We start from the raw sequence: 16,828 nt of genomic DNA, 5'->3' as shown, positions 1-16,828 counted from the left end.
AATGTTGAACATTTTTTCAGGTGCTTCTCAGCCATTCGGTATTCCTCAGTTGAGAATTCTTTGTTTAGCTCTGTACCCATTTTTTTTAAAATGGGGTTATTTGACTTTCTGGAGTCCAGCTTCTTGAGTTCTTTGTATATATTGGATATTAGTCCCCTATCAGATTTAGAATTGGTAAAAATCCTTTCCCAATCTGTTGGTGACCTTTTTGTCTTATTGACAGTGTCTTTTGCTTTGCAATTTTATGAGGTCCCATTTGTCAATTCTTGATCTTACAGTGCAAGCCATTGCTGTTCTGTTTAGAAAAATTTCCCCTGTTCCCATATCTTCGAGGCTTTTCCCTAATTTCTCTTCTATTAATTTCAGTGTCTCTGGTCTTATGTGGAGGTCTTTGATCCACTTAGACTTGAGCTTTGCACAAGGAGATAAGAATGGATCAATTCACATTCTTCTCCATGATAACTGCCAGTTGTGACAGCACCATTTGTTGAAAATGCTGTCTTTTTTCCACTGGATGGTTTTAGCTCCCTTGTCAAACATCAAGCGACCATAGGAGTGTGGATTCATTTCTGGGTCTTCAACTCTATTCCATTGATCTACCTGTCTGTCACTGTGCCAGTACCATACAGTTTTTATCACAATTACTCTTGTAGTACAGCTTAATATCAGGCATGGTGATTCCACCAGAGGGTCTTTTATTGTTGAGAATAGTTTTTGCTATCCCAGGTTTTTTATTTTTCCAGATAAATTTGCAAATTGCCCTTTCTATCTCAGTGAAAAATTGAGGTGGAATTTTGATGGGGATTGTATTGAATCTGTAGATTGCTTTTGGCAGGATAGCCATTTTTAATATATTAATCCTGCCGATCCATGAGCATGGGAGATCTTTCCATCTTCTGAGATCTTCTTCAATTTCTTTCTTCAGAGACTTGAAGTTCTTATCATACAGATCTTCCACTTCTTTAGTTAGTGTCACACCAAGGCATTTCATATTATTTGTGACTATTGTGAAGGGTGTTGTTTCCCTAATTTCTTTCTCAGTCCAATTATCCTTTGTGTAGAGAAATAAAAAATTCTTGAAAGTAAATTTCTTTCCTGTCAGGGTAACTTACCTCTGATTTTTCCAGCAATTTTTGTATTCATCTTCAAAATTCTTTTCTTTCTATTATGTTCCTAAAATGAAGACTGAGAAAAATCAACAGGACATAGCAATGATGCTGATTATTATGATGATAATCCTACACAATTACACATAAGTATGAGACTCTTGGTAGTCTCAAAACATGAACAGTATTTTTCACTTTAAACATCATAAAAGTATACTGAAAGAAAATAAATACTTGCTCTAACCCCAGGATTCAGGTGAGATCACCATTTTCTCTCCCATGTCTCTCTGAGGTGGGTCCCTGTAGAAAAGCACAGGCCACAGAGCTTCTAGGACAGGGTCCTAGGGGCTACATCTGCAGCCAGGAGATGGGGCTGTTCTACAGCCCTCTGTGTACTGGTCTAGCCAGGAGAGAGTTGATCTCCCAAGAGTGCTGACAGCCTTACAGACTCACAGGAGGATCAAGCTCCAGCCAGAGACAGCTAGAACATCTAACACCAGAGATTACCAGATGGCAAAAGGCAAACATAAGAATCTTACCAACAGAAACCAAGACTATTTGGCATCATCAGAACCCAGTACTCCCACAATAACAAGTCCTGGATACCCCAACAAACCAGAAAAGCAAGATTCGGATCTAAAATCATATCTCATGATGCTGGTAGAGGATTTTAAGAAGGGCATTAATTAATCACTTAAAGAAATACAGGAGAACACAGCTAAACAGGTAGAAGTCCTTAAAGACGAAACATTAAAATCTCTTAAAGAATTACAGGAGAACACAGCTAAACAGGTAGAAGTTGTTAAAGAAGAAACACTAAAATCCCTTAAAGATTTAAAGGAAAACACAACCAAACAGGTGAAGGAATTGAACAAAACCATCCAGGATCTAAAAATGAAAGTAGAAACAATAAAGATATCACAAAGGGAGACAATTCTGGAGATAGAAATCAGGAGCCATAGATGTGTGCATCACCAACAGAATACAAAAGATGGAAAAGAGAATCTCAGGTGCAGAAGATTCCATAGAGAACATGAACACAACAAAAAAGGAAAATGCAAAATGCAAAAAGATCCTAACCCAAAACATCCATGAAATTCAGGACACAATGAGAAGACCAAACCTACGGATAACAGGAGTAGATGAGAATGAAGATTTTTAACTTAAGGGGCCAGTAAATATCTTCAACATAATTATAGAAGAAAACTTTCTTAACCTAAAGAAAGAGATGCCCATGAACATACAAGAAGCCTATAGAACTCCAAATAGACTGGACCAGAAAAGAAATTCCTCCCAACACAAAATAATCAGAAAAACAAATGCACTAAAAAAAGATAGAATATTAAAAGCAGTAAGGGAAAAAGGTCAAGTAACATATAAAGGCAGACCTAATAGAATTACACCAGACATATCACCAGAGACTGTGAAAGACAGAAGATCCTGGACAGATGTTATACAGACCCTAAGAGAACACAAATGCCAACCCAGGCTACTCTACCCAGAAAAACTCTCAATTAAAATAGATGGAGAAACCAAAGTATTCTATGACAAAAACAAATTCACACAATATCTTTCCACAAATCCAGCCCTTCGGAGGATAATAATGGGAAAACACCAACACAAGGACAGAAACTACACCCTAGAGAAAGCAAGAAAGTAATCCTTCAACAAACCTAAAAGAAGACAGCCGCAAGAACAGAATCCCAGCTCTAAAAACAAAAATAACAGGAAGCAACAATTACTTTTCTTTAATATCCCTTAATATCAATGGACTCAATTCCCAAGAAGAGAGGCCCCTTGGTATTGCAAACTTTATATGCCCCAGTACAGGGGAATGCCAGGGCCAAGAAGCAGGAGTGGGTGGGTAGGGGAGCAGGGTGGAGGGAGGGTATAGAGAACTTTCGGGGTGGCATTTGAAATGTATATAAAGAAAATAAATAAATAAATAAATAAATAAACTTCTCCATGTTTCCTAGGTAGTTTGCTCTCGTTTGCATATGACCTTCAGCTCCTGTCATCCTTAGTTTTTGTCAACTTAACACAAACAAATATACCTGGAAAGACAGAATCTCAATTAAAGAATTATTACCATGAGATTGGCCTTAAGATGTCCTTTTTTAAAAATTAAGACTTTTTAAAATTAGGTATTTTCTTTATTTACATTTCCAGTGCTATCCCAAAAGTCCTCCATACCCCCCCCACTCCCCTACCCACCCACTCCCACTTCTTGGCCCTGGCGTTCCCCTGTACTGAGGCAGATAAACTTTGCACGACCAATGGACCTCTTTTTCCACTGATGGCAGACTAGGCCATCTTCTGATACATATGCAGCTAGAGACACGAGCTCCAGGGGATACTGGTTAGTTCATATTGTTGTTCCACCTATAGGGTTGCAGATCCCTTTAGCTCCTTGGGTACTTTCTCTAACTCCTCAATTGGGGGTCCTGTGATCCATCCAATAGCTGACTGTGAGCATCCACTTCTGTGTTGGCTTGGCCCTGGCATAGTCTCACAAGAGACAGCTATATCAGGGTCCTTTCAGCAAAATCTTGCTAGTGTATGCAATGGTGTCATTATGGGATGGATCCCCGGATATGTCAGTCTCTAGATGGTCCATCCTTTCGTCTCAGCCTCAAACTTTGTCTCTGTAACTCCTTCCATGGGTGTTTTGTTCCCAAATTAAGACATTTTTATACAAAATATTTTGGTTATGCTTTTCCCCTTCCCCAACTCTTCTTCTCAGAACTTCCCTACCCACACAGTGTTATATTGTTTCTGTCTATCTCTCTCAAAAAAACCTAGAACAAAAATAAAAATAAACAATGAAACAAAACATGCCAAAACAAAACAAAAGTCTTCAGGGAGTTTGTTGTGTGTTGGCTACAACTCCTGGGCATGGTGCTTACTATGACCCATGATTCATGCACACAGTTACAGTCCACTGGATAAAACTGATTTTCCCATTGCCAGTAAGTATTGATTTTAAATAGTTTCTTAGGAGTGGGACGCTCTCAGTTCTGGAATTCCATATGAATTAAATCTGTTTATGTGCTGTGTGTGTTGCTATAGCTTCTGAGTTCATTTGTGCATTGGTCCTGTTGTGTCTGTAAGACTGTTCTTTTGGAGTCATACATCACCTTTGGATCCTACAATCTTTCTGCCTCGTCTTCCACACAGATCCTGGAGCCCAGAGGGAAGGGGTGTGATAAGATATCCCATTCACATGACTCAGTGCTATGAAGTCTCTCACTCTCTGCACATTGTCCAGTTGCGGGGGCGGGGGTGTCTTTGGATTCATTCCTCACTGCTGCAGGCAGAAGCTTCTCTGGTGATATTTGATAGCAGTAATTCTGCTGAATTTCCCGCTACTCACAATGTGGTCACTACTAAAAAGCATGACATGTTCAGAAGGTCAGAGAGAAAGTTTGAGAATTCTTGGTCAATACAAATTTTACTTGAAAACGTTCAGAGGAAAGATGAGTTATTGGAAGATACTGACAAGGCTGTCAGATCCTTGTACAAATATTTTGTATGGAAAAAATATCCATACAGTCATTTACTATAGGCTACCATCTGATCTGTGGTTATCTCTGGTGGTTAAGAAGAAACAGAATGAAGGGTGGTATTTTTTGCTCTTATTTATATACCTAAAAGAACTTAAATGAATTCAAACAACTCTTGGGTGATCAGCAGATAAAGTCTCTTGCTGCCAATCCTAATGACTTAATATTGATTTCTGGGACCCACATAGTGGAAGTTGGCTTTTGACTTCCATGTATATGTTGTGGAACACACACACACACACACACACGTGCCCATATATGATTGTATACTAGTGGTTATAAAAAACATTATTCACAAATCTAAAGGTAGAAAGTACTTACAGTGGTATACAGAAGTGCTAAATCCATGCAGCAGGGATTATTCAGCTACAGAATGGAACGAATCATTAATACATTATATATTGTGAAAGAGCTTTGAAAGTACTGTTAAATAAGGGGGGCACTTAAGTTTATCATTCTTACACTTCCATTTATGTGAAATGTTCCCAAATAGGCAATTCCATAGGCAGGAAAAAATTTGGAGGTTTCCAGTGGCTGAGGAAAAGAGTGGGTGCTTCTGGGAATAAAGTTTCCCTTTGGGATACTGAAAAAAGTATTCTTTTTATTTCTATTTATGTGTCCAAGTGTATATTACATGTGTGTGTGTCACCATGGTGCTAGAAAGAGGGCATCCGATACCCTGAACTGAAGTTGAAGGCAGCTGTAAGCTGCCTGACATGGATACCGGAAATCCAATCTGGATTCTTAACGTCTGACTGGCATCTTCAGCCCTAATGAAAATGTTTTGCTCTAGAAAGCAGTGTTAGTTGAACATTTGAAGTATGTCAATCCAAGCCGGGCATGGTGGTGCACACCTTTAATCCCAGCACTAGGGAGGCAGAGGCAGGAGGATTTCTGAGTTCGAGGCCAGCCTGGTCTACAGAGTGAGTGCCAGGACAGCCAGAGCTATATAGAGAAACCCTGTCTCAAAAAACAAAAACAAGACAAAACAAAAAAGTATGTCAGTCCCATTGACTTATATACTGAACTCTATTATGTAAAGTATATAACTCTCAAAAATGAAATTATGATATCTAGAGCAATCTCATTTTAAAGGCTTGAATTGGTATACATGTCATGTATATGTAAAGCTCTGGATGTGGCTAGCCAGGTGACCTCCACAAGTGTGTTATTTATGGTGCATACTAGTGTGCACACACATGCGCACACACACACACACACACACACACTAAATACACAAATAAATAAATATGTAAAATAATGGTTAAAAAAGAGATTTTAAAGGATTCCCACAAAATGTCATATAATGATTTGATGGATACCGGCTATGTGGACCACAGCATTATTTGAATTGTTCAAGGAAAATCAACAAGTATGTGAGTTCTTTAAATTAAAATGAAACTTTAAAAATACTTCTTGCCTTAACAAGAGATTCAAGATGAGGAAGGACTGGGGGAAGGATACTAGGTAGCCTCTTGACCCTGTGAACAGTTGCTGTTTTAATAACTCCAATCGCTAGTAAACCAAATCTCCAGATTGTTGAGAATTAAGTCTCTTCTCGAGCCACAGAGAAGCTCAGGTAATTGACTCACTCCTGGAAAGCAGGGCGATAGGGGAAGGAGGACACAGATTCCCTGAGGTTGCCTCATCCCTGGAAGAGCCCTATGGGACTTGGGCTTCCTGTAGCAGAAGCAGAGGCAGCAGGGCCACAGCCAGCCAGAGCAGGCAATAGGCACAGAACATGCAATAAATGATGATGACCAGGCTTCTTCAAGCCCTCTGCCAAACTGGCCATAACCGTACAGTGCAATCTCCACATGCACAGACTTTTTCCATCAGAAATTTCTAGTAGAGGAACCATGTTCAGAGGGTAGGTCACCATTTCCTCTCATCCACATTACCAGGAGAAACCTGAGAAGAAGCCGCATCAGGTAGTAACCCAGAGAAGCCACCTGCCTATGCAACTCTCCAAGAAGTTCAAGTATATGAGGCAGGTGTCATCAAGACCGTGTGAATTTTGGGGGGATCTTCTACTTTATAAGGTAGGTTGTTTGGACAGGTAAGAAACCTCACTTGCAGAAAGAGAAGAGCAGATTTTCTTACCCAGCATGTCTTTGCATTTCAACAGATACTGGTCCATGCAGCCAGAGTCCAGCAGCATGTTGGGGACAGGCATATAGAAGACAGAATACTCTGAGAATTGAGAGGCTAATTCCATGGGGCATAAACAATAAGGACTTCAGAGGTGGGAAAGGGGACATGCTAGATGAAGAGAAAGAAGAGATAGCTGAGATTCAAGAAAAGGGAAAGCAGTTTAACTAAGAGATGTCCATGATGTGAAAATAGGAGGAGAAAGATGGGATTTTAGAGAGAAGGCAGAACCAACTGTTGGTTCTCAAACCAGGACTGTCCCTCAGGGAATATTTGACGATATGTGAAAATCAGTGTCAGGATTGGGGGCGCAGGTCTCTCTCACCATAAAAAAAAATGGCCCAGCCATGTCATCTCTCTCATTCTTTCTTTGTGTTCCCCTTTGTTATCTTCCACATCACTGCAGTCACATAGAATTTTCCCGTGTGTGCCTTGTGCGAGTGGTTGCCAGAGTCTTGTTTGAAGGGAGCGGGTGCAGAATTGCTGATCACAGGTAACAAATTAGATGAGAGGACGGTGTTTCATGGTGTATTGCGCAGCAGAGTGACTCTAGTCATCGAAAAATCTGTCACATCTGTCAAGAAGCAAATTTCATGTGCTGCAACACAAAACTTGATAAGCAGCTGAGGTTCTTTGTATGGCCAAGAGTTTGACTTAAACATGACACATTGTTTTAATATTTATCATGCAGTAAAATATTCATTATTTTGCATACATTTATATAATCATGACTAGCCAATCAAATATATTACTAATTTAAAAGTAAATGATATTTTCTAAAAATGTTTATAATGCTTGATTTGAAAAATACTGTGGTTATTTCTGTGTAGGATTTATCAATGCCAGTCTTAGTCTTCAAGTATCTGGATATCAAAGTGGCACCATCCATGAGTTCTTGTAAGAATCAGTTCTGTCTACCCCACCCCACCTTCTCTCTCTCCTTTTGGCATCTCTTTCTCTCTCTCTCTCTCTCTCTCTCTCTCTCTCTCTCTCTCTCTCTCTCTGTGTGTGTGTGTGTGTGTGTGTTTGTGTGTGTTACTCTTCTTGAACTCATGTTTATATTAGGTGTCACTCTTGGTGTTGTACATTCCCAGCTTTGGACAATTTTGCAATACCATGTGTTCACTATCATATCCACAGCACACTCTCACTACCTTTTAAAAAAATCCTCTGCACTCTGTCTCTTCCTCCTTCCTTGTTCTGACAATTTCCAGGAAGCCACAGATCTTTTATTCTCTTCCTAGTTTTTCAGTTTTCTGAATGAGTAGGTATCACAAGTCCTATCCTGCTAGTGGGTGGCCTATATGACCCCAGTCTCATCCCCCGTGGTGTGATCTGCTCTCATCACAGAGTTCTCCCTTTCCATCAATTGCTTAGGTCATTGGTAAAGAATAACTTTGTCTTGAGTTCAGCCTTTGAAGTTTTAAAACAGCCATTAGCATGTGATGAGAAGTATAACAAGAGGTCAAGAGAAGACAAGCTCTGTGAGCAGCATGACCTAAGTCCCATCTGGCCCCTGTACTCCACAGTTGTCCTGCCCTAGCAAAGTGAAAAGCTCTCTGTGGGAATCCCCCTTGTCATCTAGATAACTGGGAACACAGAAGATACTTCCCAGTGCCAGGAGAAAGATTCAAGAACCACACAGGTGGTGCTGAACATAGTACTAGGTGCATGGAGGCACATAGGACAAATCCAGAAAGACAGATATTCTTATGGGAATCTGTTTTGTTTAGTACACAGTACTAATACTATTGTTATAACAGTTGCTGATACAAAAACTTATAATACAGTTCCAGAAACATATATGATTCCAGAATGACACAGATTGATGGACACATCACCAAGTCATAAGCTTTGAGTCTTTTTTTAAAAATATTGAACTTTAAAAAAAAGATTTATTATATGTAAGTACACTGTAGCTGTCTTCAGACACTCCAGAAGAGGGCATCAGACTTCATTACAGATGGTTTTGAGCCACCATGTGGTTGCTGGGATTTGAACTTGGGACCTTTGGAAGAGTAGTCAGTGCTCTTAACCACTGAGCCATCTCACCAGCCAGACCAAGCTTTGAGTCTTACAGTCACTTAGGAAATCTGTCTTGGGAATATAGTGTCCACAGAAACTCTACAGACATTGAAGCTGTGTCTTAAAGAGAAATGTGTATTTGCCGAATGGAGAAGGGGACTGTGAACAATTTGTGCAAAGGAAGGGTACCAATGAGGCAACTGTATTCCTTATAGGTCAGATATTTTAACCAGGAAAAATGTTTCTCTCTCTGGAGATGTTTTCTTGTCAGAGCTGGTCAGCAACTTCTGACTTCTGTGTGGTAGAGACAAGTGATGTTGCTAAGCGCCACACAAGGCATGGATGGGCCCATCACACAATAAATCATGTAGTTCTAAATTCAACAGTGCTGTGTTAAGAAGCCTTGCTTTATGCACTTAATGCACTGTATGAGGGCAAAGGACACATGTCCTGGTGTCACCCATCAATTTCCTCTTAGAGGCTGTTATTTTCAAAATCCATTCATTTGCACGATTTCGGAGTAGTAAGAATGTGTGAGGCTGTTGGAACTACCATCTTTGAAGTGATAGGAAGGTGCCAATCCTGAAATGGGGAAAAATGTTTCAGTGATGCCTGGAATCCAAACAAATAAACTAAAAGGTGTTGGTATTTGGGGAACACAGCCACCATTCACCAAAGTTCTTCATTGATTTCTGATGATAAACTTGTACATTTGATCAATGACCTTAACCGATTGAAGAAGTCATTCACCAGGGACTGGAGAGATGGCTCAGTTGTTAACAATGTTTCCTACTCTTCCAGGAGATTCTAGTTTGGTTCTCTAAACTGACATTGAATGCCTCACAACAAGTTATGGGGAAACTGAACCTTCTTCTGATCTTTTCATGCACCAGAACACATCAACATCATACACACACACACACACACACACACACACACACACACACACATACACACACACACACACATACACACACACATACACATACACACACATACACACACACGCATACACACACACACACATACACACACACACACACACATACACACACATACACACACACACACACAAAGAGAAAGAGAGAGAGAGAGAGAGAGAGAGAGAGAGAGAATAATAACAGGAACAACAATAATAGAATAGGATATTCACTTGTGATAATTTAAGTTTGAAATAGTCTTCAAAAAGCCACCTAGTGAAGGTATGGTCACCAGTGCAGGACACTATTTGTAGATGGCCTTTAGGATTTGAGACCTAGCAGGAAAGTTATTAGGACATTGGGGAAGGATGTCTTTGCAGGGAATTGTGGGACCTTTGTCTCTGCCTGCCACTCTCTTTTATACACATGCGGGTAGCCCCTGAACTTCCTCTTTCCCTTTCTGCTATGATATGCTGTCAGAGGCCCAAAGACATGGGACAACTAACTGAAACCCATAAAACAAACAAACAAACAAACAAACAAACAAAATCCTCTTTTTCTCTAAGGTATTTTTAGCCATATTTTAAAAGGAGATGTATTTTTATTTTATGTGTATGAGTGTTTTGCTTGCATGTGTGTATGTGTACCACATGTGTGCTTGATGCCTACAGAGGTAGAACAGGGTATCATATCCCCTGTAACTGAAGCTACCATATAGATGTTGAGAACCAAACCTCCTCTCTTCCAAGTCTTACCCTTGGGTACCATTCCCCGTGGGACATCTAGTCCCAGTAGGACTAGGGGTCCTCTCCCACTTAGACCCAACCAGACAGGAGAAAGGTGATCCAATGGCAGGAAAAGAGAAAAAGACAGCACTGCTCCACTTGTTAGGGGTCCCACATGAAGATCAACCTGCACATTTGATACAAAAGTGTAAGGGGGTTAGATTCAGCCCCTGCATATTCCCTGGTTAGTGGCCCAGGCTCTGTGAGCCCCCATGGGTCCAGGTTAGTTGACTCTGTAGGTCTTCTTGTGGTGTCCTTGACCCTTCTGGCTTACTCAGTTCTATCACCCACTCCTTCACAAGACTCCCCGAGCACTGCCTGATGTTTTTCTGTGGGTTTCTGTATCTGCCTCCATCTGCTGCTGGATGAAGTCTCTCAGGAGATGTTTCTGCTAGGTTCCTGTCTGCAAGATAGCAGAGTATCATCAATAGTGTCAGAGGTTGGCTCTTTCACATGGGATAGGTCTCAAGTTGGGACAGTCATAGGCTGTCTGTTCCCTCAGTCTTGGCTCCATCTTTATCCCTACATATCTTGTAGGCAGGGCAAATTTTGGGTTGAAGAATTTGTGGGCGCATTGATGTCCTGCTCCTTCCTCTAGAAGTTGTTTGGCTACAGGAGGTGGCCATTATAGTCTCTATATTTTCCTCTTGTGGGAATCTCACTAGGATCCTCCCCCATACTCCTGTTACCCTCCCCCATTCCAGGCCTCCAGCTAGTCCCAGAAATGCTCCCCACACTGATTTCTACTCTCACTTTCAGCCTTCTCTTGCTCTCCCTGCCCCCACACCTGATCATCATCTTCATTCACCTCCTCACCCCATCTCCTACCCAGTTCCCCCTCTCTACCCACCTTCAATGACTATTTAGTTTGCCATTCTGAGTGAGATTTGCATGTCCTCCCTTGGGACTTCCTTATTGCCCAGTTTCTTTGGGTCAGTCAATGATAGCATGATTGTTCTGTGTACTTTACGGCTAATGTACCCGTATAAGTGGCTACATACAGTACCTGTATTTCTGGCTCTGGGTTACCTTATTTAGGATGATATTCTCAAATTCTATTCATTTGCCTGCGAAAGTCATGATGTCTTTGTTTTTAGTAGCTGAATAGATTTCCACTGTGTAGATGAACTGCATTTTCTTTACCCATTCTTCAGGTGAAAGATATCTAGTTTGATTCCAGTTTCAGGCTACCACAAAAGAAGCTGCTATGAACATAGTTGAACAAGTGTCCCTGTGCTATAGTAGGGTATCTTTTGGGTATATACCCAGGATTGGTATAGTGAGTCTTGAGGTAAAACTATTCTCAGTTTTCTGAGAACTCAACAATTTGATTCCCAAAGTTGTACAAGTTTGCACTCCCAACAGCAATGTAAGAGTTCCCCTTGCTCTACCTCCTGACCAGAATGTTGCATCACTTGAGTTTTTGACCTTAGCCATTCTGACAGGTGTAGGATGGAATCTCAGTTTCACTTTTATTTGCATTTTCCTGCTGACTAATGATGTTGAACATTTCTTTAAGTGATTCCCAGCCGTTTGAAATTCCTCTGTTAAGAATTCTCTTTCTAGCTCTATACCCCATTTTCTAATAGTGTTATTTGGGTTGTTTATGTCTAACTTCTTGAGTTCTTTATGTATTTTGATATGAGCCCTTTGTTACATGTAGTGTTGGTGAATATCGTTTTTCAAATCTATAGGCTGTTTTGTCCTATTCACAGTGTCTTTTGTCATACAGAAGCCTTTTCAGTTTCATGAGATCCCATTTGTCAATTGTTGATCTTAGAGTGTATTTCTTATTGTGATAAAATTAAACATAACAAAATTTGCCGTTTAGCTGGGGAAGTTATGAGGGAATAGAGATTTGTTGATTAATGGGTAAACAAGTTTTGGCTATAGTTAAGGAATAGGTATTAAGACCTATTGCAGAAAAAAAAAAGACCTAATGCAGGTCTTAGGGTGACTATATTTAAAAAACATCATGTGCTATATAGTTCAAAATCACTAAAAGGCAAAATTTTAAAGTTTCTCCAAAAAATAAAGAGCAGGTGGAGTGTTGCCTATTAATACAGTATTTAGTCAGAATGTATAAGCTTCTGGGTTTATCTCTGCCACTGGGGAAAAAAAAACCTAAAACAAGTTAAAGAATTGAAGAGTTAGCTGAGAGGTGGACCTGAGTTTGAATCCTCAGTAGGAATCTAAAAAGCCAGGCTGTGCACAGGTATAACTCATTTCTGGGAATGGGAATAGAGACAGGAAGGTAACTTGCATTGCTAAATCCTACTAAAATCCTTGAAACGCTATTTTGGGAGAATTGAACAGTTTGTGATAGAGGAAGACAACTGATATATTTTTCTGGGCTCCACATATGTGCATAGACACACCTACACACTTATGCACACATGCATACACCACACAAAGTACACAACAACGGCACCACACAAAGACATTCTCAAATTGTAGAGTTAAAGGCATGGCCATGGACTAATTTTAATCATATTGCATTTTACACACACACAAACACACACACACACAAACACACATCATGTGCCCCATAGACCATGCAATTTTGATTATGCAATAAAGAATAGTATTAATAATTCTGATTATTCCTGTTATTATTGGCAATAGCAAGAAAATGGAATTAGCTCAAATGTTCATCAACAGACAAACGGCTAATATGAATATAGAAATGTAGACAATGGAATATGAAGAAAAATGAAGTTATGAAAGCTTCAGGACAGCTTCTTTATATGGGTTTAAGTGTCGATGGATTCCAGAAAACTAGAAAGGAGATCATGAGAAGGGGCAAGGAGGCTTTAAGGGAAAGGGGCAGGGAAGATAATAGAACACATGTGATATTGAAGTGAAAGTGAGGACATAGAGTTGGAAGGGATCAGTGGTGATCTAGGTCAGTGAAATGGTGAAATGTATAAAAATGTCATAAGGAAACTGGTTACTTTGTATGAAAAAATTTAAAGTAGAAGAATATTAAGTATTCATTTTAAAACAAGCCATCACAAATATAAGTACTGTGTAAAATTTAATGGTAATAATCATAATTGTGATGTCCTAGAATTCAATGCTTCTGTTTAGTGACAGATTTTTTTTATACTTCCAAAATAAATTTAGTACCCATTATTAGTCATGGCGTTTGTCCCAGACCTTAGCAACTTTTCATCTGCTTTAGATTTTGATGAATATGTACACTGATGACAATTTTTTTTTTACAGAAGCAAGACAGACAACTCAAATGTCCACTAACTGGGGAAGTGTGTCCACATGTGAAAGTATTGTATGGCTATTAAAAAAAAATGAAGCTATGTGGCTGGAAAGATAGCCCAATAGTTAAGAATACTTATTTTGTAAGCACAGGAGTCAGTGTTTAAATCCCAGCCCTACATAACATGTCAGGAATCCTGTGCACTGCTGTAGCTTGTAGCACAGAGAAGAACAGAGACAGGAGAATCCTATAATTCCTGGCTCCCACTCTAGCTAATAAAGCTTGAGTTCCAGGTTTGGGGAAAGGTCCTGCTTCAAAGGATTTAATAGAGGATACTCTGTGTCCTCTTCTGGCTACCCTACATGAGCAACAGGCAATGGAGGTCACCCCCAACACTTGCATATACACCACACACACGCACACATATGCACAGACTAGCATACCATGATCCGAATTAGTTAGTGATATTCCTTCATCCCTTTCAGATATGGCTGTCATGTTGGGGCTAAATTACACCTTTGTGTCAGAGTTCATCCTCATTGGCTTCTCTACCTTCCCTCATCTTCAGCTGATGTTCTTCCTGCTGTTCCTGCTCATGTACCTCTTCACACTGCTAGGCAACCTGCTCATCATGACCACCATCTGGAGTGAACACAGTCTCCACACACCCATGTACCTCTTCCTGTGTGCCCTCTCCATCTCTGAGATTTTCTACACCTTTGCCATCATCCCACGTATGTTGGCTGACCTGCTCTCCACACTTCACTCCATCGCCTTTCTGGCCTGTGCCAGCCAGATGTTCTTCTCCTTCACATTTGGCTTCACCCATTCCTTTCTACTCACCGTCATGGGCTATGACCGCTACGTGGCCATCTGTCACCCACTGCGATACAATGTGCTCATGAGCCCCCGTGGCTGTGCCTGCCTGGTAGCCTGGTCCTGGGTTGGTGGATCATTCATGGGGACAGTGGTGACAACAGCCATTTTCAACCTCACCTTCTGTGGACCCAATGAGATCCACCATTTCTTCTGCCATGTTCCACCTCTATTGAAGTTGGCATGTGGAGAGAATGTATTGGAGGTGGCAAAGGGTGTAGGAATAGTGTGCATCACAGCCCTCCTGGGATGTTTTCTCCTCATCCTCCTCTCATATGCCTTCATTGTGGTTACCATCTTGAAGATACCATCAGCTGAGGGTCGGCACAAGGCTTTCTCCACATGTGCATCCCACCTCACAGTGGTGGTTGTACATTATGGCTTTGCTTCTGTCATTTACCTCAAGCCTAAGGGCCCCAAGTCTCTGGAAGGAGATACTCTGATGGGCATCACCTACACAGTCCTCACCCCCTTCCTTAGTCCCATCATCTTCAGTCTCAGGAACAAGGAGCTAAAGAATTCCATGAAGAAGATCTTCCTAAGTAAACTCTATCCAGAGAAAATTTAATAACCTATACGAACATTCTTAAGAATTATTAAATTGTTTTACTCAATTTTACTATTTCCGACAACACTTCATCACTATCTGCTTACTTATGGTATTTTCATGTTGGTGAAACGTTTGTAGTCATATTTAAGTGTAAATGAAGGTGCTAATATCTGGAATTTATTTGCAGATTGAAATCGATGTGAGACAATACAGAGAAAATCATATTTGACTATTCCAACATGCTACAGGAAATATTATGAGTACTCAACTTGTCTTTAATATTTCTCAGGTGGACTCAAGCGTCAAAATATGAATGAACCATAATGGTGGTTTAGGTATTTATTATGAGAACACTTTTTACCCTCTGCTTCCAAAAATTCAGTCCATTACAAAAATACCCATAATTCATCAAGAAATGGAAGACTTCATGATATATTTTGTTTGCTGATACTAGGTAGTCATAATCATGTATGTATGTATGTATATATATACATATATATACACATATATATGTATATATATACATACATATACATATATATGCATATATATATATATATATATATATATATACATACACACATATGTGTGTGTGTGTGTGTGTGTCCAGAGATGTCCAGAGAAAGCAGAACAGAGAGGAAGAAAGCAGAACAGAGAGAAAGCAGGATACAAGTCTGTCTTGAACAGAGCATAGGCTGCCAGTTTGTATCCACGATTTGACTTTAAGTTGTTTGTTTTGCTGCTCCCAGATACCCCTTCCTCAAAACCTCTCTCCAAGCTCAGGCTGGTCCTTGGCAACTAAAGATGAGCCAGGCAGAGTTCTTTAATCCCAGAACTCGGGAGGCAGAGGCAGGTGAATCTTTGAGTTCAAGGTCAGCCTGGCCTACAGAGAAAGTTCCAGGACAACCAGGGTTACACAGAGACACCCTGTCCCAAAGAAATCCATAAGTTGACCAGAGACCACCCTTTGATTATAACAGAGGAAGACAAAATACCCTACGTTTTAGAATTGTCAAGATGTATACAATAGAAGTTAGAAAAAGCAATAAACAAGTACTGGGAAAATGACTTAATGGGTAAAGTGCTTGTTATATGCAGGTAAAGGACCTCAATTTGGATCTTAATATCCACTTAAAAAAAAAAAGGCCAGGTGTGGCACAGTGCAACTCTGAACCTCTGCTCACAGAGAGGAGCTGGGACAGGAAGCTCCCTGGTGCTCGCTGGCTCAATTAGTGAAGACTAAACATATGGCTCAGTTGGTAAGTACCTCATGCTGTACCAGCATGAGGACCTGAGTTACATCACTAGCATCTACATAAATTCTGCGAATAGCTGTATGTACTTGTCGTCATCTCATACTGGAGGGGTGGGGCAACAGACATGAGGATACATTAATGGAGCTTGCTGGCCAGTCAGTTTAGCTAAACCAGGGTTCAGTTCAGGGTAGATCGGTGAGATACTCTAGCTCATCAAAGAAGTACACAGAATGATGGGGAGAGATGGAGGGGCAGAGATGGAGGGAGAGGGCCAGGTAGGCCGAGGTAGAGGCAGAGACAGGAAAAGAGCAATAAGCAGATTCTCAGAAAAAATTGTGAAAATTTTGTGTGAATCTTGAATACCTATAAGCAGACCTAG

General features: G+C 40.4%; 1 protein-coding gene across 1 annotated transcript; it reads left to right on the top strand.

The window, feature by feature from the left end:
- Positions 1-14,254: 14,254 nt before the first annotated feature.
- Positions 14,255-15,211, top strand: LOC110312372 (olfactory receptor 10H1-like). Its single transcript, XM_021185920.1, has one exon. It carries the CDS (start codon positions 14,255-14,257, stop codon positions 15,209-15,211), a length of 957 nt encoding a protein of 318 aa, XP_021041579.1.
- Positions 15,212-16,828: the final 1,617 nt, after the last annotated feature.

Source organism: Mus caroli, unplaced genomic scaffold, assembly GCF_978045245.1.
Source record: "Mus caroli unplaced genomic scaffold, Mus_caroli_1 scaffold_18, whole genome shotgun sequence".
Taxonomy (NCBI): Eukaryota; Metazoa; Chordata; class Mammalia; order Rodentia; family Muridae; genus Mus; species Mus caroli.
The sequence above is the reverse complement of the archived record's forward strand: the minus strand, read 5'-3'. Positions and strand labels throughout refer to the sequence as shown.